Genomic DNA, 25,492 nt, shown 5'->3' on the forward strand with positions numbered 1-25,492 from the left:
GTCCATAAAATCAAATTAGTTTTAACATCATCATAACATGCATTTCGAATTGACTTCTGATTTTTGGCCAACATTTTAAAAACATCTAATTATAACACCGAGCAAAATATTTCGTTTCGAAACTCATTTGCCAGCTGTGTGCAAAAAAATCTTCAAGTGTTATAAAAAATATCTGAACCAGAATTTTTCTAATTTAAATTAATGTTTAGAAATTAATAATAAACCAATTAACTTAAACTATATAAAAGTTTAAATTCCTCTTAAGTCAAAACGAGAACCGTTTTCCATTTCCATTCTCAAGGAACAACGAAGCTGGGAGTAATTGACGATTGGCAATAACTAATTCACAAGAAAGGGGTAATACCCCAGGAACACAGGTTCCTTCACTGCAGTATCAATATTAAGTTTTGGCCATTAAGTGTGATTTGGAAATCGGTTGTTTACACCCACGCCCAAGTGGCAAGAGTTGTTCTGACCTTGATATTGAACACAAGAAACAGCTGATACGCTGTGCAGGCACACCAACACATGCACGGCGACCGGCGAAGAACATTTATTATTTATATGTAAAGCCCGCCAGCTTCCCCGCACACATACACTCTCACTCCAGGACACCAGGACACGCTCAGAAGCAAAACAAAGCCAGCTGTGGCTCCTTGGCTGGCTTTCTTCTGGGTTTTTCTGCACGTGACCAAGACAAGGACGCGTTGCGTTGGAAACTCGCGTATCCTTAAGATACACACACACACACACTCTCGCCCGATATTTTTTCTTGGCCAACAATAAATAAACACACACTGGCGAGCGGGGGAGCCGGAAAACGTCTAAAAGCGCGCACACGTACGTGGCACCACCGGAAACGGAAACAGCAACGGCTACGGAAACCGAGACCAAGTCAAGAAAAAACCCACTCCTCTGTGTGTGTGAGAGTTTTCCGCTTTTTTTTCTCAATATTTTCGTTTTTTTCGTGGCGCTTTCCTTGCGGCTGAGATACTTTTTCTTAACGCTGCCGCGACGACGAGCAGGAGGCGAAGGAGTTTCGCCGAAGACGTTTCTCGTGGTGTTGTTGTCGTGTTGTTATTTCGCTGGCTGCACTGGTAGTGGTGGCCACATCCGTATCCGCATCGGTATCGTTATCCTTTGTTGATATCGTCGTCGGAGGCGGCGGTACGGACTCAAGGAACATGTTGCGCACGGAGAAAAAACACGGAGCAGACTGAACTCAACTGAACGGACTTGGCGAGCGTGCCGGAGCCGAGAGCACGATCCGTCACCAATGTAAAAACTCAACTAAAGCGATGATGAAAAAATCTGAAACAATATATTTTTGGGGGGCGAACCGCACACACAGATACTCTCCAGAACACACACACACAGATGCAGAGGCGACGCAGCATCGACAGGCAGACAGACAAAACGCGCACTAACACCATTGCGGCGCTTCAAAACGCAGCGGCAGCAGAGTCTCTATGTGTGTGTTTTTGTGGGTGGCGGTGGGTGGTAGTGGGTGGTGTGGGTGTGGGCCTGCCTTACTAAAGGCCGCCGCCGGCCGACACACACACACACACAGCCAAGCGGTAACTTCGAAAAAAAGCAGCGGCCGCAGCAGCAGCAGCGCCAACAACTAAGCGAAAGCAAAAACAAAAAACAAAAAAAAAAATACAACAAAAAAAAGGATATGGCAAAAAACCGAAAAAATATCCAACGCACACAGAGAAAAAAGTTTTTGGTTGCATAGGCGGCGGGCGGCGGCGTCGCAGTCGCCGTCTCTGCTGGCGCTATTCAAATGCTGCGACGCCGGCAGCGCTGCCACCTGCCAGCAACAACAGCAAGAATAACAAAAATAGCAAGAACAACAGGAGAAGCGCCAACATTGACCCAAACTCAAAGAGGGGTGGAGCAGCAGGGGGTGGGGGCTCTAAAAAACGCGGAAAAAAATTGTGTAAAAAAATAAAGGGGAATTTTGCGCCGGCGACAAACCCACGCACACAAGCACATACATAGCCATGCCAATACACTCACACAGACGCACTGGAATTTTTTTCGCTGTTAGCCTTTGCCGCCCCAAATATCCTGTCTGCCCCACCCCCCTTCAGCCCGCCCCCTCCACCGATTTTTTTGCATTTTGTTTTGTTCGACTTTGATGCGAACGTACTTTTTTTTATTGCGCAAAAGAGAGGGGACTGCCGGAGGAGAAAGAGACAGAGAGAGCACACGTTTCAGTTGACTTTGCAGGCTGTGTTTGTGTTTTTGAATTTTTGCCTTTTGTATTTTGTTTTTATTTGGCACTGGCACTGGTCAACAATTAACAAAAGTCATTATTGCGGCCTGTGTTTTTTCCGGCGATATTTCAGCTAAAATAGCGGGAATTGGCAGATTAATCAATAGCGCCGGGAAGTAGGCAACTGTTTTGGTGGTCGCCTCATTTCTGTGGTTGCGCTTTCTAGCACTCAATCAGCCCCACATTGGTGGCGCTAAAAAATCCCCAAAAATGTGGCAGAAGGGGTGGCCAGCCCCAAGGGGGGTGGGCGAAAGCAGCACACACCTCGGGCAGCAGAAGAGGCAGGAAAGGCAGCAGCCTCCGCCCTGACCTAAGCCACCGCGCTGGCTTAACTGCCAGCAGCAACCACCTCCCAACCAACCCCCGCCCCTTCTCCACCTTTTACCCGCTACCCACTACCCACCACCCGCCACCCACACCACAACCCTCTGCTGCCGTCGACGTTTGTCTGCTGCTGCCGTCGTTGCTGATATTTCTAAGTTCTTTTTTTCGCATTGCAACCTTGCCTCAACTTCTTCGCCCAGCATCGCCACCCCCCTCTCCACATCCTCCTTTCCTTCTCTCACTCGCAGTTTGCACATTTTTCCCAGCATTTTTTCCATTTCCATTCGCTGTGCATTTTTTCTCTCGGCCGCCCCTCCTTTTTCCAATTTTTTTTCTTGCCACAGGAAATAAATTTTTTCCTTTCCATCGCCCCGTCTCGCTTGCACCTTGTGCATTTTGACCCCCCCGTTTGCAAAACACAATCATTTTTTTTGCAGTCATTTCCCCATCGCTTTAGTGATGTTGCTATTGCTGTTGCATTTGCTTTTGTGTTTTCGCTTTTAGATTTTGTTTTTTAGCTTTTTTTTTATTTCCTGGCCCAAAGGAGAGAGAGAGAGAAAGGCAGAGGAAGAGTCTTAAAAAATAGCAGAGTTGCCATTGAAAAATACAATTTATTATAAATTGTTGTTTTTAGTGTCCAACTAGAATTGGGTTAGACAAAGCGACGATTGAGGCGGAATTCTTTAACAGGTTGTTTTGCGTTTTATAGTTCAGTTCACAAAAGGTCATTTACTAAATTGATCTTTATATTTTTAAAGTGTTTCAGCCAATTTACATTTACAAGAAAATTGTAATAGTTTTTTGAATCTTAAATTTATATAACACACTTTTAGCATTTTGTTCATGTTATTTATGTTATTTCCATGATACAAAATAGTATTTAAATTTATTTTTATTAGAGGCTAGCATGTTAAGATCTGTTAAATTCATTTAATTCCATTCCTAGGTTAAATTTATCAAAGCATAATATAGCTTTACTTAGAAATAAATCTAAATCCTAACCTAAAATATCTATATATATTTTGAAAACCCATTACATTAAAGGATTTGTGTGCTCGAAGAATAAACTAATTTCTAAATTGTAAATGAACTTTGAAGTTCGATAGTTTTCAATAAATTGTACTTGCCTGCCACAAAGTGTTTCCTCATATTTTTGTGGCAACTGGTAAAAACATTTTGATCAACTTTTGTGTGTGAAAAATTAATTATCACCACGTGGCAACACTGTCAACGTGCTTTGATGCCATTTTTTCCCACTCGTTTTTGCCCAGAACTCGCAGTTCAGCTCCCCTCTTTTTTTGCATGTTTTGTTGGATGTCCAAACATTTTTTATGCTGTTTTGTTCTGTTTTTGCTTTTTTTTTTTGAATACGCAACGGACAGTCACACATACAGGGCCACACACGTATTTTAACATACACACATTCACAGGCGTATCAGAAAAAGTACAAAAAAGCATTTTGGGGAAAGGAGGTGAGGCTGGGGATTGCATGGGCTTATTGCGATGCGTGACTCGTATTTGTGGACTTTGAATACAAACAAAACAGTCGGACACAGATAGAAACCCACACACGTGCAATTATGAATACTACACACAGACACATAATCACAGAGAGAGACACTCTCACTCACATCAACGTGTGCATTTCAATACGCATTAATAACTACGAATTCAATGTGGCAACCATCCTCAGGACCTCAGCCCAGAGCTCACCTACACCCCCAAAGTGCACACGCACACAGACACACACCGGCGTCACTGCAGCTGACGCCTAAAAAACGACTACAAAAAAGCATAAAAATCAAATTCCCCGCCCTGTTCGTTAATTTCGCTGCCGCTGCTCTTCAATTCACAGCCGAAATTGAAAAGTGCCACGATAATTTTCCGTTTTCAGACTATCCCTACTTTAAAAATCCAGTGAAGTCAAATCAAAGAACGGTTTAATGATTACCCGATATCCCAGCGGGATTAGTGTTCCATTTTTTAGAAAAAAGAACACACCCAACCGACCTCTCTAAATTCTAATTTTGTGTTTTTTTAGCACCACGTAGTTTCAACATTTTCGCTTTCTGATGTGCTCGCTTCACATGAACTGCAGCATTTTTTCGCACTACATTTTTGCTGGTTGCATTCTATGTCTGGTGGCCGCAAAACGTTTTTCCATGAATTTTTCATCCATTTAGCGTCGCCATCGAGCCATTTTCAGGGCGCTTAGAATTCATTGATACTTTAGCAAATTGTTTTTTCAGTTTGATTTTTTACAATCTTTTTGTTTTTTGGGGCTTCGAGGCTTGTATCATGACATTGAATCTCGGTGTGACATCAAATTCTTTAGCGTTACGGCTTTAAGTGGGCTTTGGTTGATATAAAGGGATTTTTTATTTTACCTCACAGACTGTAACGTTATCAGTGATGGCTCTTGTATAATGAAACATAAAATCAAAAATAATTGCTATGGAAAGACCTACTTTATATTAGACTTAAAGTATTGAAAGAGAAGTTTTAATCGTCTCACAAGCTACGGCCATTATAAAAAAAATTGGTATTTAAAACTGTAGCTCGCTATAATAGGTAATCGTGAGCTAAGCCAGAGAGACTCAAATGGGTTTTAGCTGATTTCGATGAAGACTTTCCACACCAGAAATAAAAATTGCGCTTACATTTCATAACCCTAAAAATGTTGCACAGTGCAATTTTATGTATTTAATTTCTTTAACCTAGTCTGCCATGTTAACACCATAAATTTACAGAACATCAACAAAATTATTATGTATGAATTTTAAAATGACTTTAAAAATACTTTAAGGTGAGATAAGATTAAAATATATGTAACAAGATGTTACTTACAAAAGGAACCTTCTTTAGAAATTCAACAGTTTTTTGTTTTAAATGCCATTTATTTTATTTTTCATTAAAATTTATTAAAAAAGAGAATAAAACAACGAACTGACGAACAGTATCATTATTAAGTATTCGTTGTTTGATTCTTATCTTCGTTGTATTAATAATATTATTATTATAATTGAAAACAATTTCAGTAGGCATTGTGTAAACTTTATCGCATTTTTGTGCTGCCAGGGCAACTTCTAATCGTCAGTTTTCACCCGATTCCAAATAAACCGGAAGTCTAAATAAACATTTTGGTGTAATATTTGGAGAAACGAGCCGACAACTTCTGTGAAGCTGACTCAAGCCGAACCGGGATCTCTTCGGAAATTGCCAACTGACCAGAACAGCTGAATCAATCGACAGTTTGTGGACATTCGTTTGATTAGTCGGTCTGAAAGCCAGACGCCTTCAATCCGATTTTATTTGTTGGCCGATCGCCCTACAATGCAGAGCAAACGGAGGCTTCTGCGGGAGTACAGATCCTACGATGACCTCAGCGAGCACTTTCGAATGTTCGGGTCTCAGTCCGTGGACTCTCTGCAGGATCGCGTGGATATGAATCCCAGTGGCAGCGATGGAGTATCCACGGACGGACTAGACTACTACCAGAGCTGCTCGCAATCCCATTCCGGACTGCTAAGGGAGCACAACTTCAAGGTTAAGTCCTACTACTACAACGTGGGAAACTGTGTACACTGCAGGAAAAGGTGAGTGTTAAGATCTGTTATAAATGGTGGATATGTTCAGAAGGCCACAGGGCCATCAATCAATTTTTTATACATATGCTTTGCGGAAGTTTTTTCCGATATGGAAAAACCATATTATAGGTATGTATAAAGAAAAAAAATGTATAATAAAATATACATTGACATACAAATATGGCTAGTTATATAGATATGCCGTATTCATTATATGGATACGGTATACAGATTATATGGATATGACCAAAAAATAATTCATACATTTATTCTTGAGTACTCGACAAAAGGTTGAAAATGTATAAGTAAATATAAATGAATAAATTAGGATCGCTTGATTATCGGCCCTGTTCTAATGTAATCGAATTTCCCAGACCTGTTCCAAGATTCACTTCCGAAAGAACTGTACGGATTCAAATATCCCTCGTTGTTACTATGTTAACTTCTGAAAAATTCACACGGAAACTTTCCGCCAAGCATTTGACAGGCGGACTTAAAGCCGCCAGCATGAAATCAAATTCACTTCCGAGTGAAAGCTAGAACAGGCCGGTATGTTCTATAAATTCGAATGTTTTGAGGCTGGATCTTCTGTGAATACTTGCATATGATTAGAGTATTATAACCAACCCTACTCACAATTCTCCGATCTCTTCAAGGATCCGCTTCGCCATGGCCAGCCTGCGTTGTCGGGCGTGTCCGCTGCGCTGCCACATCGCCTGCTGTCGCCAGCTGACGGTGAACTGCATTCCACAGCCCCAAGTGACCACGAAGCGTGGTAATCTCAGCGATTATGCGCCCCGGGTGGCACCCATGGTGCCGGCCTTAATTGTGCATTGTGTCACGGAGATCGAGGCGCGGGGATTGCAGCAGGAGGGGCTCTATCGGGTGTCCTCGACCCGGGAGAAATGCAAGCGGCTGCGGCGGAAGCTGCTGCGCGGCAAGTCCACGCCGCATTTGGGTGACAAGGACACCCACACACTGTGCTGTTGTGTGAAGGACTTCCTCCGCCAGTTAACTCATCCTCTGATACCCATTTACCATCGGAGGGATTTTGAAGAGGCCACGCGGATGGATGATCCCTTGGCCGTCGAGATGGCGGTCTATCTAGCGGTCCTGGAGCTGCACCAAGCCCACAGGGACACGCTGGCCTACCTGATGCTCCACTGGCAAAGGGTGGCGGAAAGTCCTGCCGTCCGCATGACCGTCAACAATCTGGCCGTGATCTTTGCTCCAACTCTCTTCGGGGATCTGGATTTGACCCTCGAAAATGTGGTCATTTGGCAGCAGGTTCTGAAGGTGTTGCTCCTGCTGCCCCCTGCGTTTTGGGCTCAGTTCCTGGAGGTCCATCCCCTTCCCACTCCCTTAGGCAGTACTTATGATTTCGAAGATCGGTACAACCAGCGCCACTGGGATCACACGTCCAATCTTGGATGGAGCTCTGTGAAGACCTACTTTAGATCAATGGTAAGACCATGGATGTCCACGTTTTTACTTTAACAGACTCGGTACGAATTCGACAGAATATGATTTAAAAACACACTCCTTTCTAATGATATGTTGATTTTATATGAAGCGAGTAATAAATTCATACCGAGTTAAATATAAAATAGTTAAAGTAAACGGTTTCATTTTTGATATGCTACTAATTTCATTATTTTATAGGTAAACCTCAGCAGCACTAACTTTTAGTGCAAGTACAACAGCCTGCAAAATTCCAGCTTATTGTAAGAAGTTTTCTTTGACTGTTTTCTTTTTATTTTGTAATATTTTTTATATTCTTTCTAGTTATAAAACTATTTTTAAAAAATCTCCAAAAACTTCAGTTGTTTCATTTTTTTCTGTTACGTACAAAGTAAGATATTGAAGTCGTACATTGGATTAAAATTTTAGTTTCGGTTAGGCATTCTAAATTTAAATACAATTGAATTTAATTTTTCTAAAAAATTAAGTATTATATTTTTCGATCGGCGCCATAACATGTCGAATTTATTTCGGAAATTTTACAAGAACTAAATTATAAATTATTTTTTTGAAATATTACTCATCCGCAATGTTGGTTAAACGGGGGAAGTGTAAATATTAGTTACAATGATCATTGGCTCAGTTTATTCAAAAGTTGGAATCCATGAAGAATACTTTCAAATTAAAAACTGTTTAAAAACTGTAATACTTTTATTTATAACTAAATTTGGAATATTTTTTTTTGGGCAAGCTTTTTCAAAATGTCACAATCAAAAGTCCACTAAAAATATTCTTTCGAATGTATTATAAGCCTTAAATTTAAGCGAACAAAAATAAACCGATGCAATTAAGTGTACAAAATCACGATCTTTTTATTTGTACCAGTCATTATTCCCATTTGCAATTTATAATTTATTAAATTGCCGAAAATTAACCTTATCAATAGCCAATTTTGTTTGCCATATTCAATATGATATTCGGCTAATGAAATAAAAAGCCAAGCTAAAATCTTATTCGCACCACATAAATAATATAGCATGGCCCAAAGCGACGTAATCGTATAACTATATATTTCGAATATTGAAACATTAATAAACATTTTTAATTGAATTTGCAATTTTTTTCGCCGAACGTTGATTAATTCCCAACCGTGGAAAAACATGTAAAAAATTAATAATTTCCATTTCCCATATTTATGTTTCTTTGAAGCGTAAACCAAAGCACAAAGTAAAATATTTTGCCGCGTACACATATAAATAAGTTAAAGCGCCAAGAAAAAAGTTAGCATTTTAAAAACAATTTGGTGAGTGGTGCGCAAAAAAGTGCGGCCATTAAATGCAAAAAACAAGCAAAGCAAAACAAAACCCTCGAATGCACTGGACGAGTGCATAAATAGACTCATACCATATCAGTCGATCCGATCCCAAGCCAATACATGGTCGGAATAATGTATAATACAATCAAAAATAAACACAAAGCGAGACGGCAGCTGTGTGCGAGCAGAGCGGCATTGGCGTGGCATTTGCGATGCGCTTCTGTTGCTAACCGCTAAAAATGGCAAATGGGCTGGCAATTGTTGCAGTGGTCGCCCGTTAACGTTAACCAAATGCTAATGCCAAAGGCCACAAAACGCACACACTAGCACACTAGAACTCCCGAACACTCGCACACTCTTAGGGGCAGTTCGCACCAATACCGTGACAGAAAAAAGCAGCGAAAAAATGCAAAAATAAATAGGCAAAACAAAAATAAAAATAGTTTACATAATTCATGTATTATATCGGATCAAATTTTAATGCCCGCCGCCGCGCTGTGCCTGTGTGCGTGTGCGAAAAACATTGCCTACTTGGGGGCGCGAGTTAAAATTGTTTAACAAATGGCATGACTGCAATGTATGTGAGTGTGCGTGGCGTGTTTGTGTGCGCCTGCATAATTCGCATGCAGTTTTTGCTTTTTTAAGACTTTTTAGCCTATTTTTATTGTTAATTAAATGAGGGGAATAACAGACACAGTCCAGTGCTGTTGAGCATGTAAGTGTGCGACCTGCGTGTGTGTGACTTTGTGTTTGTTTTGATGTGCGCAACAAATTTTTGCAATTTTTCTATTTTTGTCGGCAGTTTTTCACCCGCTCGGGCATTTTCCGCTCGTTGTTCGCGTGTAATTCACTAATTGATAGTGTGAGCGCGCCCCACACCGCCACGCCCCCCGCCACTGCATCCCGCTGACCACTTGTGTAATTGTGTTAGTGCCTGCCCACACATGAGCACACACAAAGTTGAAAGCGCAGCAAAGAAGAATGGAAAAAAGTAAATGCAAATGTCAAATAAAACTAAAAAATCGCAGTTAAAAATAGTAGAGCGTATTATGCGTGGGGAGATTGCGAAAGAAACGGAAAAAACTGAAACGCTCACCAATACTAGCACAGCATGGTGCTAATAATAACATAGGGTAAAAATCGCGGCTCACTTTTATGCTTATTTCAGTTATTTCTGCACTTTTTTGCCCCTTTGCTAGGCGTGTTCTATAATTTTATGTAAGCTTTGTGTCGGTCGCCCCAAACAAGTGGGCGCGGCATGTGGTCCATAAAAAGTTCCTTTTTTTCTGCGTTACATTTTTTTTGAGTTTTTGTGGATAAGACAAATATTTTGTTGAAGGGAAAAAACTTGAAAAAATACACGTCCGTGATTAATTTTGTTTTTAAAGGATTTCAATTACAATAAGGACGTTCCTTGGGAAAACAAATATTTGCGTAAAGTTTGGAATGTTATTTGTGGAGTGTTTTTAAAGCTTACAAATATGCAAGGAATGCGGTGGGAAATTATTCAATAAAAAATACATTTTTTGTTTACTGAATTTTAATGTAGCGCTTAAAATATTATTATATTCAGTTAAAGGTTTTTCCATAGAATTGGCTAAAGAATTTATAAGTGTTTAATGATTTTCATCAGTAGGTCTGTATTCAATCAGGGTTCTCATTCACTTATTTTAAAAATTATTTAAAAATAATGTGTATTTTTCATTTCTCCGTTGTGGAAAAAGAACCAAATGAAGCTCCTGACATGCGCCCCAAAATGGTGAACATAATTTTTGGTCAGCTGAAAAAACCGGTTGGAAATAGCAGTGCCGTGCCACCACCACCCCCCATACCTCCCAAAAAGGATGCAAAGAAAGTGGCAGAGCAGAGCACACTAACATGATAGGCTGGCCGAAACGTCCGCACACACACACACACACGAGAAATGTGGCCAGTTCCAGCTCAAAAGGTACAAAAAAGAAGAGGAGAGGAGAGCTGCTGCAGGACTTTTTTCGGACGTACATATGAAAGTGCCAAGTGTAGTAATTCCAATTGAAGCCGGGCTGGGCAACAACAAACCGACTGCCAAAGTCCAGCTGCAGGAGCAGGATCGCCAAAAACAAAACCAAAAAAAATGGAAAGTGTGGGTAATTAAAAAAGTAGCAGCAGCAGCTTTTGAGCGTAGAAACGCACTAATTTTCAGTAGTGCAGCTTCCACTCACACATACAGCCCAACAGGGAGTACATGCATGTGCCAAAAAGAAATACAAAATTGACACACTTACACAAGGATAAAGTGCACACACAAACACACGCATGCGGAGGGGCAAGAAAAAATGGAGAGTGTAGCATACTTTTAGGCATGCTGCTATTTCACTTTGTCCCGCACAAATGAACACCTCCGCCCATGTTGGCCTGCTCCTACCCCCTTTATCGGCCCCTTTTATCCGGTGGGTGTGTGCGTGCTCGCAACGCTCATCAGCGCTGCAAATGTTGTTAGCCTCGCACCGCAATTTGTGGGCATTGTGGGTGTGGCATATCAGCCGGACACCATCATTCGTCCAAAAATGTTCGCTGTCAATACTGCTGTTCTTCCAGATTAACCAAAAAAAAGTACAACAAAATTGTTTCCTTAGCATAGACATTGTTTAGCGGGAAAGTTTCCATAATTGCATATTTGAAAAAAAGGGGTTATTGGGGATAGTTTTTTACCCTTTTCTGGTATTATCAATCGCCCAGTTATTTTAAGATGACTTACGACCGGGGTGACACAAAAATCGCTTAGCTGTTATATTATTAAAATAGATATTTCTAAATATATAGAGCAATCACGTTTCATTTTTTTCGTTCACAAATGTTTATAAATCTGATTGTTGATCAACATTATTCATTTTTCATTGAAGCCCATTTCATTTCAAAGCACAACCATGCCATATAACATTTCCATGCTGAGGATCGGTCATCATATCCTTGGCCCACCAGTATTGGATCTCACGCATATCGGTGACCCACAAGGATTCTCGGCCAGCAGCTCTCCTCTGACAGCTGGCACCTGCCCGGTTCAGGCCACAAATAACCGTTAAAAAACAATAAGCTCAATTAGCAGCAATCAACGCAGGCCAGGGACGGTGCATAATTGACATTTTACGAGCAACTGCAGCTGTTGGTTCAGGGTATTTGGGCCTGGCTTCCAGCCACGGCTTGAGTGTCAATGCAAGTGCGTGGGGAGCCGCGAATAAATGTGAGAAAACGAGGCAACGTGATACGAGCAGGGGATGAGCACACTTAGAAAAATATTGTCATAAATAAAAAATTTTACATGGCCTCTTAAGGCCAAGTACTCACTTGGTGAAAAAAGCCTACGAAATGAAAATCTCCATACGAAATTTTGATCACGAAATTTTTCGCCATATACAAAAATGACAGGCGGAAAATTTCGGTTTCAAAATTTTGTATGGAGATTTTAATTTCGTAGGCTTTTTTCACCAAGTGAGTACTTGGCCTTAAGAGTAAAATGTGGGAACGAAACAAATTTATTATCTAGAAATTCTAGACTAGAATTCAATAATTTGACACTTTAAACGGGATAAATTAAGTTAAAGTTCTAATCAAAAATCGCCATTTTTATTGCAACAAGATAATCAGTGCTTTGTTAAAAACTTTTTTTTGTTAGTGAGCAACAATATTTTTTAATTATTGATTCGTTAAAAATATCAATATTTAAATAAAAATCCACTGATTTTTTCCAGTGCCAGTGAAATCCGAAACTTTTGTCGAGCTTAATCAACTGGAAAATTGTAAACAAAAGCCGATGCCTTGCCGGGCCCTCTCAGGGCTTCGAATCCGATTGGACTCGATTCCCCTCGGTCACCCAATCTTTCGGTCAACTGGTTCATGCAACGCCATGGGCATCAGCATAATTTAACAGTGGCCACCCTTAGCCTTGAGTTCCACTGCCAGCAGCAGCCAGGTATATACGTACGAGTATCGAAACACTCACCTGGGGGCACATTTTGCACTGATACTTGCGTCCGCTGCCACCGCCAGTGGCATGTCCGCCGGCCACCGAGGCGACACCGCCGGGTCCGCCCATTTTGCTGGCGTTGATCGGCTGGGGAACCACCAGCAAAGCGGCCGCCGAGGCAGCTGCCACCGCCTGGTTGTGATGATGGGCGGCGGCGGCGGCGTGGTGCGAACTGGCGCCAAGGCTGGAATTGCCACCCACAGAGGCACCACCGCCTCCTCCTCCAACTCCGTTGGATGCACCCAGGCCCAGGCCACCTGCAACAGGAAGAAAAACAGACCCTCAGTCAAGAAAATGATTCATATACGATACGATACGATACGGATACGATAAAAGAACCAATAAAGTCTATATTACAAAAAATAAATATTTCAAACTATATTTTCGAAATTTACTTTCAAATAAATAGAATGCATTGTGTATTTTTAGTTAATACTAAAACCAATCGAAGGGGTAGAGAATAGGGTGCGATATTATTTAATTAGTAATAGTAATTAGTAAATGTAATAAATATGACAAAACTGATTTTTTTCAAGGTTGATGAATACGTTTTTTTAAATAAATTTGTTTTTTGTAATTTTACAAGTCGACTTTTATGTCAATTAAGAGTACGGACTGAAAGTATTTCCAAATTTGTGAAGGATCTAAATGTTTCGTCATTGGTGGCCAATAAATACTTTTTAAAATGTATACAAAATATTAAACATTTTATTTTAATATATGAATTATTATTTAAAAATAATATTATAATTAATACTTTTCTAATTATATTAATTATAATACTTTTCCCGGTGCCCGTGAGTCATCGTCTCACCTCAGTCATCAACTCACCTTGTCCCGTAACCGCATGATGCTCCAGACGATTGTCATCCAGAAAGTGACCTGCAAAGGCAATTGAGTTGTTGCATTTAGTTGTTGTGTGTCAACGGTGTGGCGCCACGGCTTGGAGCAGCATTAGTGCTGCCCCATGGTTGTCCATCAAGTTCTGGTTCGGTCGCTCGGCAGTTTGGTCGTTCGGTGTCCGTTGAAGTTGCCGCCACTGACGTTCACTCACGTTGGCCATGTCGCCACCTGACCATCAGCCGGCAACTGGCAACCCAGCTCCTGACTGCCTGCCTGCTCTTTTTTCTAATTAAACTGAGACATTAGTTGGCCCCGCTGATTGCCACTGGGAAATCGCCCGAGGAGTTATGTGAAAATAGTTTCGCATTTGCCCGGGCTTTAGAATTTTTTCTCTGGCCCATTTGCGTGCAAAAATTGTGTGAATCCGTTAATGAGTTTGTCTGCCCGGCTGTCGGCTGCCCGCAAAGGGTTGGCCAGGATTTCGGGGTAATCATCAAGTTATGAACAATAAGCACAATAAGCGCTGGGGAAATTCCTCCGTAAGCCGGCTTAGTCGAACGAAGCGAACCAAAGCCAACCAAACCGAGTCGCTCGGTTTCTGGGCGCCCCGCAGCTATGTCAAAAACATTTCTCTAATAAAGCATTTGCAGATAATTGCTGGGCCCCGTCCTCGGCCATTTCTGTGTTAATTACAAGAGAGCTGGCCAGTGGCGCCAGCCGGAAAGTTCAGCTAATGAACAGTGGCCACTGCGAGTGGCTTTTCAGCGGCATTTCAAATGGAGGACCGGCAATATGAGCCGGGGACACCAGTAAAAGTTGCCTTATTGTTAATTTGTACAAGGAGAGTATCCGATCCGAGTACATCTACATCGCGGCTAACAATGTGGACGATCGCTATCGCAACAAAGGCAACGGCAACAGCAAGAGCAACAGCCACAGCAACAACAACCTTATTGGCCAATTGCCTAGCGTTGACATTATCGGTTGGCGATCATTGCCGCCAACGTCAACGCCAACAAGCTCTGGGGGTCCAGATCCAGGTAAAGGTAGCTGCTACCAGCTACTCCAACTGCAACTCCAAACAGGAGCGTGTTGCTGTCAATGTTGGTTGTTGCTTGTTGGTAGTTGCAGCAGCAACAATGCTGTTACCAGCGAGCCCAACTAAAATGTTGTTTGCATTTTAGGAATTTATGTAAACATCTTGTAAGCATCTTGCGACTGTTGTTGCTGTTGCGTCTGTTAAAGGTCAATTTTTGGCTTATTGTGCTGCACAGCAAAAAATCTGATCAGTATGATGATTAAATGTATTACTTGTAATTAATATATTTAAGCTAAGTTTCAAAAATTTTAAATATATATGACCGAAATCGAAAGGGAATTAGGAAAACCGCCTATAAAAATTAAAAAACAAAAAAATGCATTTAGCATTTATTTCCTTTCTAGCTAATAATATTTTGTTAATATTATTTTAATCTAAATAATATTTGTCATATAACAAACATTTATTAGTATTCTATAATAAAGACCCTTCAGCAATAATAACTCTCGCTATCGCTTCCTTAGGATAAAACATTATTATTTAATTTATTTACTTTTATTGTCGATATGGTGTCCAGATCATTTTATTTTACATTTTTTAAAGATCCCACTGTCGATAATCGAATTGTTTCCTGTGTGATACTCCGTGGGAGTATAAGATCGGAGCTCATTGTCTTGCCGGCTTTTGTTCGGCGGCCCGCACGCGTTTTCCAATTTAGCTTTTGCATTCTTCACCGAGTGAGTTTAGATCGGTATCTGGGAGATCTGCGGTTCGCGCGCCGCGATCTGAATCTTGAAAATTCGTGATTATCGGTCGGGTTGTTTTTTTGAGCAATTAATTAACAAGAGCATTGTCGTCAGTCAGGTTCTGGGTAGGTCAAGTGATCTGGTGGCTGGTTGGGATAGGTCCGAGAACTCCGAAAAGCCGGCTGACTCACCTTTCTGCAGATTGTTGTGGTGGTGATCGTTCATTTTGGCCTGAAAGGGAAAGGAAAACATTGGTTGCCATTAAGTCAATTCGCCACTAATCGTTCGCAAAAGTTCCGCGTGATGGCAAAAGCCAAAAGCAATTCAGTTAATTCGATTTACAATTGCCGCTTCTAATCTGGGCAATCCCTGATAATTGCTTGTTGTCTAATGTCAATTCATAATTATTCTACACGCATTTAATTAACCTCATCAACTCAACATTATTATCAAATATTCATTCACAAATGTGCAACTGTGACCCCGCATCAAATGGCCATAAAACAATTTGTGCGCGCTGTCAAAATATTTAAACAAATTTTCTAATGACTCTCAGCCCGGCAAATCGCATTAAAATGTCCAGTGAAAAAACGATTGCAGTTTACACAGTGGAAATCACAAATAACAAATGTTTTCGCCAGCTGTCAGGGCGAGTCAAAGCTAAACAAGCGATAAATGAATTGAAAGGCAAATCGAATGCGTGACAAAACCAAGTGTCCAGACACATCAAGTCGACTGACGGCAAATATAAATAAAAATTCTAACCGCCGGCCAGTGAGAGTGATAGATGGAAAAAATGTGGAAAATAAGGAAAAAGAATTGTCTAAAATGCCACCGCTTTCCATTGCATGTAAATTCGGAATTTGGGTTAAAATCCTCCATCCAGACATGACCTAGGACGACATGACCACCGCCGTCATCGATGCGATGCCAACAAAATGGAAATCGAATAAAATAAACTTGGCCTGCCGCCGGGTGTGTCAAAAAATAAATGCCAGCCGGCTTTTTTCTAAACAATTTCCATATGCTTAGGACGGGAAACCAGGCGGGAAAGCCCCAAATGCAACAAGAAAATATAAATACAAATATTGCACCGGCGAAACAAAAGCAAAATCTAGTCTGGCTTTTACCAGACACAGTGGGCTATGAAAGTAAATAAGCGTGATGGGTGGGTGGATAGATGGGTGGTTAGATGGGTGGTTGGATGGATGGGTGGGGCAGGAAGCGGAGAGCAAAACAAATCCAAAGCGATGGCGGCACGCGAGCTTAGAATTTGTTTTTGTTCCGCCTCCTACCATTTTTGCGAGCCATAAAGTTATGCCAGTTTGTTTTACCAGCGTTCGGATACGGATCTATAGATAAACATGCTATAGAGAGCATTTAGCGGGGCACTTACCTCGTACTCCTGCTTCAGGGACATCGGATGATGCTCGCTGGCATGCTGATGACTACGCGGCGTTGGCGGCCAAAGATTGTAATCGCTTATGTCTTTGGCATGCTGTGGTTGTTGGTTTTCGGGGGTTGTGTGTGTTTACGGCCAGCGATTTGTTGGTCAATTAGCCGGGCAATGGCACATGAAATAGAAAATTTAGATTACATTTTAGCAAAAATTCGCAGAGGTACATAACAATTTTTCCAAGGAGCAAAAGCTTGAGAAACTATTTTAATAAATTACAAATTAATTTGTCTCCTAATTACTAGAAATATTAACGAAATTTGTTCACACAATCCTAAATCTAATCGCAGTTTGGTTTTAATAACCTGAGAGTACTCATTAAAACGAGTTAAACCACATATGGCGTTCTTCTGGCTTAGAACATAGCATTTGGAATTAAAATACAATAAATACAATCTGGTATTTTTCCCGACATTTTGTAGCCTTTCTCACGGTAGCTGCACTTTTTCTATAAACGTTTTTCAGCATATTAATCCTTAGGTCAATACCTATAACAATCCTGAATACATGCAACTAAAATTTCATTCGACTCTTGAGATATAGCCAATTTTTAATTGAAATTTTTAAATCGCTATAATATCCAACCGCGAGCTAAGCCAGAAAAACGCCATACGGGGTTTTAGTCATATTGATGTATATTTTCAGGTTTTGAAATCCAAAGCGCAGTTACATTTCAAAACCATAAAAATGTTGCACAGTGTATTTTTTTAAAATTTAATTTTTTTTTTGTATTAACTAAAAACACCTCTTAACGAGGTAAAAAATTAGTGACGATCGAATAATATTTATAAAAAGCAGAAATCTCTGCCGCTCGTCACAAAACATATTCAAATTGTGTAATTAACCAAAAGAAAGAATTTATGTTTAAAAACAACTTACTCAACAACTTACAACTTACCGAAAAAAACGCACTTTTATTAAATAAACCAAAACTTTTACCAGCAATTGTAATGTTTAACTATTTATTTTTCTTTTTATATAACTGACTCACATTTACGTTGAAAATCAAAGTAAAAGAGTTCGTTATAAGCAACGGTTTCGTAAAAATGTCAAAATAATAAATAAATAATATTAATTATACGTTTTTTAGGCCTTATTGCTTATATATTATTGGTTATAATTTTAAAATTTTTTCGTGTGATTGCTATAAAGCCATCTAAAACGCTGCCAAACCAATGAACAAAAATGATGTGCATGTTAGGAAGCCTCTTACAGATGAGTGTTTGTATCAATTGAAATGTAAAACCACTTAATTAAATAAATTTTTCTCCTACATTTTCTAAAAAATAATTATTGAAAGCTACGCAAAATGTAGATTATACAATCCATCAATTCATTCCAATTGCTCTTTATCTATTGTAACAAGATCTTCATTTGCGATGTGCTCAGCAAAACAATGCTTGCAAAGAGGGCTTGCGTGAATCGGAAACCGCCAAGAAAAGTCGCATAAAAAAGAGGTGGCCAACGGCTCGAAATACTAATACAAATAAATGTGAGTGTCAATTGAAATAGAAAACCGCGCTGCACACAATCGAGGTGTCAAAGCGACGGCGATGGCGAATGTCGACGAGAGCGACAAAAGTGCGGCGGCTTTTGGTGTTGGCCCAACGCAAAAACGCAAAATCGCAAAAAACCGGAGCAAAACAAAGCAGGCCAAAACACAACTAAAAAAGTGTTGCATAGCGCAAGGGGAGTTGGCCACTGTGTGATAGGCCCACACACATATGCGAGTGTGCGTGGGCTCGCCTGTGTGGGTGTGAACCGCTGAGCGTTAGCCTTGTTGTTTTAGTTGCTTCATGCCCTCTCTCACTCTCTCCTTCGCTCCTTTTGGCCAACTCTCTACTCCACTCCCACTCCCTGCAGCCATGACTAGTTAGTAGGTGGGCTAAAAAGAGGAAAAAGCGGGAAAAAAGCACAGAGACAGACACACGCACAGACGCAGCTGCTGATGAAGATGACCAGAGCCATGGACATGGCTGTGGACATGGACGGAAGTCCTCTCTAACCAACAGCCCAGCACCAAATACAAGTCCAGCAGCAACAACAACAAGAACAGCAATAGCAACAACAGGAAGGCGTCGCCTGGCCCACTCCCATTTTCCATTTCCGCCAAGTTCGGTTTGCAGCACGCAGCAAAAATGGACAGGAATAAAAAAGGAAGACATTTGCGAAACGCAAAAAAATGGCACAGCGCGCAGAGGCAGCTTTCTCTTTCTCCTTCGCTGTCTCGCTCTGAGGCTCCAAAATAAAAAAAGGCAAAAATAAAGAACCAAAGAGTTTCTAGAGGAAAAAAATCAAAACAAATTTTTTAACCCCTTCGCCGGGCAGCTGGCAGCGACGTCGACGTCGAGTTCGTCGGTGGGTGGGCCAGATTGGGTGGCTTAGCCGCCTCTATGCAGCGTTAAAAAGTGCAAAAAATTAGGCGGAAAACGTTAAAACATTTTTTCCCTTTGCAATTGCACGTCCTGACCATCCGACAGGACTCGCAAGGACCCCGAGCCCAGCCCCCCGAGCGTGTTTTGCACAATGTAGCAACCTTTGCCGGGGGTTTTGGGTCCGGTCTGGTCCAACTCCAATCCATCCAACCCGTCCTCCCAAGACGCCCCAACTCCAACGTACTCCGCTCGCGAACCCCTCACCTTGGTTTAGCCTGCCCCTGCCCTTCTTCCTTGTGCATTTCATTTTTATTTTATTTCCTTTGGCTTCACATCTTTTTAGTCATGTTGCCACTGTCTGCTTCTATTGATTTTTTTCGCATTTAGTCGAAAAGAAAAAATAAACTAAATTTCTGGTTTTTTTCGTGTTCAAATGTTTGACCATCCTCACTTCTGTCTCATTTTTGCGATGCCCTTTAGAAAGGTTAAGATGGCTTTGCAAATAATCCAAGAAAATATATGTGTTCTTTAGTTAATTTATAAAAGTTTTTAATAATCGCCTTTAAAAGGTTAAAATTTTGGTTTTCGAGTCATAAATATTTCTTTAATTTTTGCGGTTCATTGAATAAGGAATTATAATATTAGATTTGTTTTTAATTTTATAATGACAATGAATAATAAGATAGAATGATGTAACATTTTTAAATAAGTTTACATATTTTCTTGTTATTTCAACAGCTCGAAATCTTTTTATATTTTTTTAACTGAATTAACATCACTTAGAAAAGAATAATAAACCTAAAAAAATATTCTCAAAATAATTCAATAGTTTTAAAACTTTAATTAAAACAAGGGTATTAAAGGGTTCGTCCATCCCTCAATAACCTTTACCTCTTGCTTAGTTCTTTTTTGTCGCCAAAGTGCAACGTGGAGGTCTGAGGTTAGAATAGGTTGTCTCTGGTTCTTGTTGATTTTGTTGCTACACAAAAATTGTGTCCAACTTTGTTGCAATTACTTTAAAAAATTGAAGTTGCTTGCGGTTTTGGCGGTTCTGCTTCCCGCCTTCTATTTTTTTCGCTTTCGGTCTAACTCCGTTCCCAATTCGACGTGCCGTGACTGGCCCCATTAGTCAGTTTTAGCCTCGGATACAGAATCGTACTCAATTTCGATCGGTGTTGGTGTCGCAGGGTGATTGTGGCTGGTTTGTTTCGCTTCGCATTTCAATTTTCACTTTTTCGTTGACGGTTTTTCCTCTAATTGACGCGTAAGTATTAATTGCAAAGCATTGTTTTCCAACGTGCCGCGGTCAGTGGGTTTCTTTGCCCGGCAGACGAGCTCGGAATATGTTTAAAAGATATTTAATTCATTCCCGAGTAACTAATCTACTTTAGTACCGTGCTCTAGCGAAAATTAAGTGCAAAATTAATTAATGAGCTCCTTTACCAACTTTGCACTGCTTGTCTCGGCTAACTAATTTCGCTAATGCAAGTGACAACAGCTGCAAAAAATCCCGTGATTGTTGACGCAGCGACTTGGTAAAGGGCAGATGGATGGATGGAAAGGGAGAGACCATTGTTCAACTTTAAAAATTAATTAACTACGAATATCCTTTAAGAATCATGCGGGTGTAGCAAAGTTTTAAATGGGTTTCGCCAGGACTCGCTAACGAGTCCATTGAATGGAGATTCTGGGCTGAGTGGGGTGGAAATCCAAGGTGAACCTTTCTGCCTGGACACGTCGTCGTCCTTGGAGACAATCACTCTCCATTCAAAACAATAATTTCGCCGCTCCTTAAAAAAATTGTTGGGAAACTCGCTCAAGCTCAATGAAAAGCAAAAGGAAAAACAAAGAAAGCCGGAGCAAAAAAAGGGGAGGGTGAAAAACAAGACCAACAAAACAATGTTTAACACGTCGCGCAAAGAAAAACTTGTTTACATCTTGAAAAACGCACAAAAAATGCAAAGAAAAAATTGTACGATTTTTTTTACACACCGTGGCACGCGAGCAGAGAGCAAAGCGTTTTGCTGGAAATTCGCAGAAGGAGCAGCGGGCAAAAACAAAACAAAAAAAGGTACAAAAAAGTCGTAGGAAGGGGAAGCTCAAAAGGATTTTTTTCAGCGTCGCGTCTGCTTGGAGAAATGGAAAGGGCTGAAGGCTTAGGAACAGACGGCGTTGGGGTTGAGTTGGCCGAAACAGTTGTTGGCCCGAAGTTTCGCCCAGTGAAAGTGCAGGCCGAAGGGGGTTGGGTTTTCAGAGTTACAATGGAGTGGGTGGCTCCATTCCTGTCCATAAGAACCGTCGCAGATGAGCTGCTGGATCTGAAAAGGGGTTGTTGCCAAATCACTGGAAATGGGTGCTACGGCAAAAGACTTGACCTGAGGCAGGACTCAAGGGTTAAGGTCGTTGCCTTAGCCGAGTTTTAAGCTGTTTTCCCCAGGAACTAAATAATTCTGAGGAGTTTTTAACTGCAATGTGTCAGTTAGTAGAAGAAAACTTGTAGTGGTGATAATAATCTCAAAAATATATAAAATTAGATTGCAATCCAATTAAGACTTCCGTTTAATTTTTACAGGCAGCTATCACTCATTTAATTCACTTAGCTGGGCCAGTTGGCTTGCATATTAATTATGGCCCAGCTTCATTGGTCTCTTGGAACCACTATCATCTAGGAGCTGCAGCACCCGACTGCAGTGTCAAGCAGAAAAGTTTTTCTTTCTCGACTTTACCCCTTCTCCCGTTTGCGTCCCACTCCCTTTATCTCTGAAAAGTTAGTCAACGAACAGAAAAAACTGCAAGACAAACTTCAACGACAAGTCCAAAGTTGATACACTAAAGCAAATATGTTTTATTTGAAATTTGAGATGGAAGACATAAATATTATTGACCCTTTGAATCTGTCTTAAAATTTGTTTTGTATTTTCTCTTATGTACGCGTTTTAATGAACGCGAACTATCTTTAAATTATTAAAAACAAGAAAGGAAGCTAGCTTCGGCCAGCCGAAGCTTATATACCCTTGCAGATCATTCCTATTAATTAACAAATCGCAAAAATGTTCAATTTTCTAATATTTCTCATTAATTTTCCGATCGTTCCTATGGCAGCTATATGATATAGTCGTCCGATTTTGATCAAATTAAAATTAAAATTCGGAAATATTTAAAAAGAGTCATATCCTAGAGTAGAAGATAATACAATAAAAACCAAAGAAGCTAGAATTTATTTCCTATTACTTTTCCATTAATTTTACGATCGTTCCTATGGCAGCTATATGATATAGTCGTCCGATTTTGATTAAATTAAAACTGAAATTCGGAAATATTTAAAAAGAGTCATATCCTAGAGTAGAAGATAATACAATAAAAACCAAAGAAGCTAGAATTTATTTCCTATTACTTTTCCATTAATTTTCCGATCGTTCCTATGGCAGCTATATGATATAGTAGTCCGATTTTTTAAATAATTAATTCGAAATTCAGAAATATTTAAAAAATAACATCTCCAAAAGTAGAAGGTAATATTTCAAAAAACACCGAAGCTAGAATTTTTTAAAGTTTTTTTTTCCGATTGTTCCTATGGGAGCTATAAGATATAGTTGTCCGATCCGGTCGGCTCCGACATATATACTACCTGCAATAGAAAGAAGACTATTGCGAAAGTTTTGTCCCGATAGCTCAAAAACTGAGAGACTAGTTTGCGTAGAAACAGACAGACGGACAGACGGACAGACGGACGGACAGACGGACATGGCTAGATTGACTCGTCTTGTGATGCTGATCAAGAATATATATACTTTATGGGGTCGGAAACGTCTCCTTCACTGCGTTGCAAACTTCTGACTGAAATCATAATACCCTCTGCAAGGGTATAAAAATAGTATTCCATAACATCGCAAACATAATTGTTAATTAATAATAATTAATTCATCTAGTAATATGGTTTCTCGCCTCCTATTTTAATTTTTAATGACATTTTCCATTTTGAATTATTTTCTAGCCTATCCTAAGCATAACAATTACTATTTCTGCACTCATATAATACAATTTTTCACATTGACAGTCCTATAAGTGAAGGAGGCGTGTATGAAAAAAAGAAGCCAGTACCGATTGCCCATATCCTTGAATATAAATGCCCTGAGAATTTATTAATACTTAAAACTAAATTGAGCTACATAATGAAGAATGGGTGGTCTTAAAAATATGTATTTTTATGATGCCTCTCTATTCATAACTGTTAGTTGATTATTTTTTCTGCTATTTGTAAAAAAAATACAACAATAAATATTAGATTATTTCTGTTTATCAAAATAGATGTTACATTTAATTAAAAGAACACAATTAAAAACTGAAAAATATTAAGAAAAAACTTTAAACCATTATAAAAATTGTATCTTAAATTCCCGAATTATATAATTTAATGCAGATTAGAGGGTAGCGTATTTAAAAATAGCGGAGGCAGTAGTGCACTATTTTCAGTGTGGCTCGGAATAATAAGTGACACGCCTCTCAAATCTTTCCCGCCCCCCGCGAATCTAAGCCCGTGGTACTCACGTCAACGTTGCCGTTCCACATGTAGTGCATGCCCACGGCGCCGGGATCGTGGTGCGTCTGGCCGGTCATGTGCTCGGCCATCACGGCGCTCATCCAGTGGACCAGCCCCTGGGTGGGATTCTGGCCCTGGACGCCGCCGATCGGCATGTTGGCAGCGGCAGCGGCGGCGGCAGCGGCGGCCACGGCAGCGGCCGTTGAATTCGAAGTGGGGCTCTGGGCCGGGTTGGGATCGGAGTTGGGGTCGGATATGGGCTGTTGGCTGGAGTGGTTCTCCTGACTTTTGCACGTGGCTACGGTGACCGCGTCCGGTTCTGATGGTGGTGACTTTATGGAGCTGCCAAAGTTTGGACGCGTCTGTGATGCGGGTTGGGCTTGATTCAAATTAATTGCGGACACTGAAGTCGCTTGGGTGGCGCCCGCCTCGTTGGGCGGAGTGGGTGGTGTTGTTGGGTGGCTGTTGTTATTGTTGTTGCTGACAGCCTCGTTGTTGTTGCCGGTGGACCACGAGTAGCCGTTGTTGTTGTTGCTGTTGTGCGGCTTCTGCAATGAAAAATGGTTTGTTGCTTGTGTGAAAAGGGGTTTCGTCAAACATTTAAAAATTTTGTTGGTTAATGTATTGAGCATGAAAAAAAAGAAATGCCTTTTTAATGGCATTCATACCGTCTACCAGTCGGCACAAGGTCTTCTATGTTCATGCTAATATATGCTGAATGATTTCTCATTCTTAAATTTGCATATACACTGAACAGATAAGCTTTCAAACTTTGAAGCCTTCCAAAGTTTCAAATTGTAATAAAATAAAGGAACTGCCTATTAAGCCAGTGTTATTTTCGAGATCTTAATTACTATTTAAATATCTGACGTATCATTTTGACGTAAATAACACTGATAGAAACATTTATTCTCATGTGACAATTACGTTTTAATTGTGGGGCAAATAATCTAATTTAAGGGTTGTGTCCTACGTTGTCGAAACTTCAGTTGCCCACGAAGGGAGAGTAGACACAGGAAAGCCTTGTTTTATTTGTACTTATCTGCATCCTAAAATAATCAAAATTAAACCCCTTGAAATCCCATTTATGACCCCTCATTTACTTCTACACTTACTCCCATACTAACACTGGCTGTTGGGTTCTCTTCGATGATGGGTTTCTGCTCCTCTTGTCCTCCGTTTTCCTGGGTCTCTTGATCCGGCTCTTCGAGCTCCGTCTTCACTGGACCATTCTCCGGAACACAAGCGGTCGCTTCGGCCGCCGTGGAAAATAACAAATTGCTGGGTGGATGTGGATGCGAGCGACCTGAAGAGGGTGACAAGCTGGGTGCTGGACTGGGCGAGGGCGTTCCGGCGTAGAGCTTGTGTTGCTGCTGTTGCTGTAGAACGGCGCTGGCGAACAGGCTCTTGTAGAATTCGGCGGGCATCAGGAAGGGCGAGGTGGCGGGGGCGGCGGCGCCAGGGGTGGGCGGCCCAAGGGCGCCCATGTAGCCGACACGCTTTAGCTGATCCTTTAGCAAGT

The 25,492-nt window shown here is 40.7% G+C and overlaps 2 protein-coding genes across 9 annotated transcripts in view; one reads left to right on the forward strand and one right to left on the reverse strand.

The window, feature by feature from the left end:
- rn (rotund) overlaps positions 1-25,492 on the reverse strand; it is a 45,054-nt gene that overhangs the window by 10,449 nt on the left and 9,113 nt on the right. For 4 of the 8 annotated variants that reach the window (XR_011419204.1, XR_011419203.1, XR_011419202.1 and 1 more), the window contains exons 2-6: positions 23,979-24,518; positions 16,996-17,097; positions 15,791-15,830; positions 13,803-13,853; positions 12,948-13,228 (exon numbers count right to left, since the gene is read on the reverse strand). Coding sequence is in view for 5 of the 8 variants with exons in the window: in XM_070217230.1 (XP_070073331.1) it covers positions 12,948-13,228; positions 13,803-13,853; positions 15,791-15,830; positions 16,996-17,097; positions 23,979-24,518 (1,014 nt within the window). In the remaining 3 variants the exon portion in view is untranslated. Of the gene's footprint in view, positions 1-12,947; positions 13,229-13,802; positions 13,854-15,790; positions 15,831-16,027; positions 16,150-16,995; positions 17,098-19,694; positions 19,836-19,881; positions 20,084-23,978; positions 24,519-25,492 lie in introns of those variants that run through there. The other 4 variants (XM_070217233.1, XM_070217232.1, XM_070217231.1 and 1 more) reach the window with 4 other exon arrangements.
- On the forward strand, positions 5,681-8,009 carry RacGAP84C (Rac GTPase activating protein at 84C). The gene is made up of 3 exons (XM_044396292.2): positions 5,681-6,201; positions 6,849-7,656; positions 7,855-8,009. The coding sequence occupies exons 1-3, from the start codon at positions 5,939-5,941 to the stop codon at positions 7,879-7,881; spliced, it is 1,098 nt and encodes a 365-aa protein (XP_044252227.2). The 5' UTR covers positions 5,681-5,938; the 3' UTR covers positions 7,882-8,009.

This window comes from Drosophila takahashii, chromosome 3R (genome assembly GCF_030179915.1).
Source record: "Drosophila takahashii strain IR98-3 E-12201 chromosome 3R, DtakHiC1v2, whole genome shotgun sequence".
In the NCBI taxonomy this organism is placed as follows: domain Eukaryota; kingdom Metazoa; phylum Arthropoda; class Insecta; order Diptera; family Drosophilidae; genus Drosophila; species Drosophila takahashii.

Bases quoted from the DNA above. Each gene is read 5' to 3' on its own strand.
- RacGAP84C (XM_044396292.2), top strand. From the start codon at position 5,939: ATGCAGAGCAAACGGAGGCTTCTGCGGGAGTACAGATCCTACGATGAC. The intron at 6,202-6,848 runs GTGAGTGTTAAG...GATCTCTTCAAG, and splicing joins TGTGTACACTGCAGGAAAAG to GATCCGCTTCGCCATGGCCA. The intron at 7,657-7,854 runs GTAAGACCATGG...ATTATTTTATAG, and splicing joins AGACCTACTTTAGATCAATG to GTAAACCTCAGCAGCACTAA.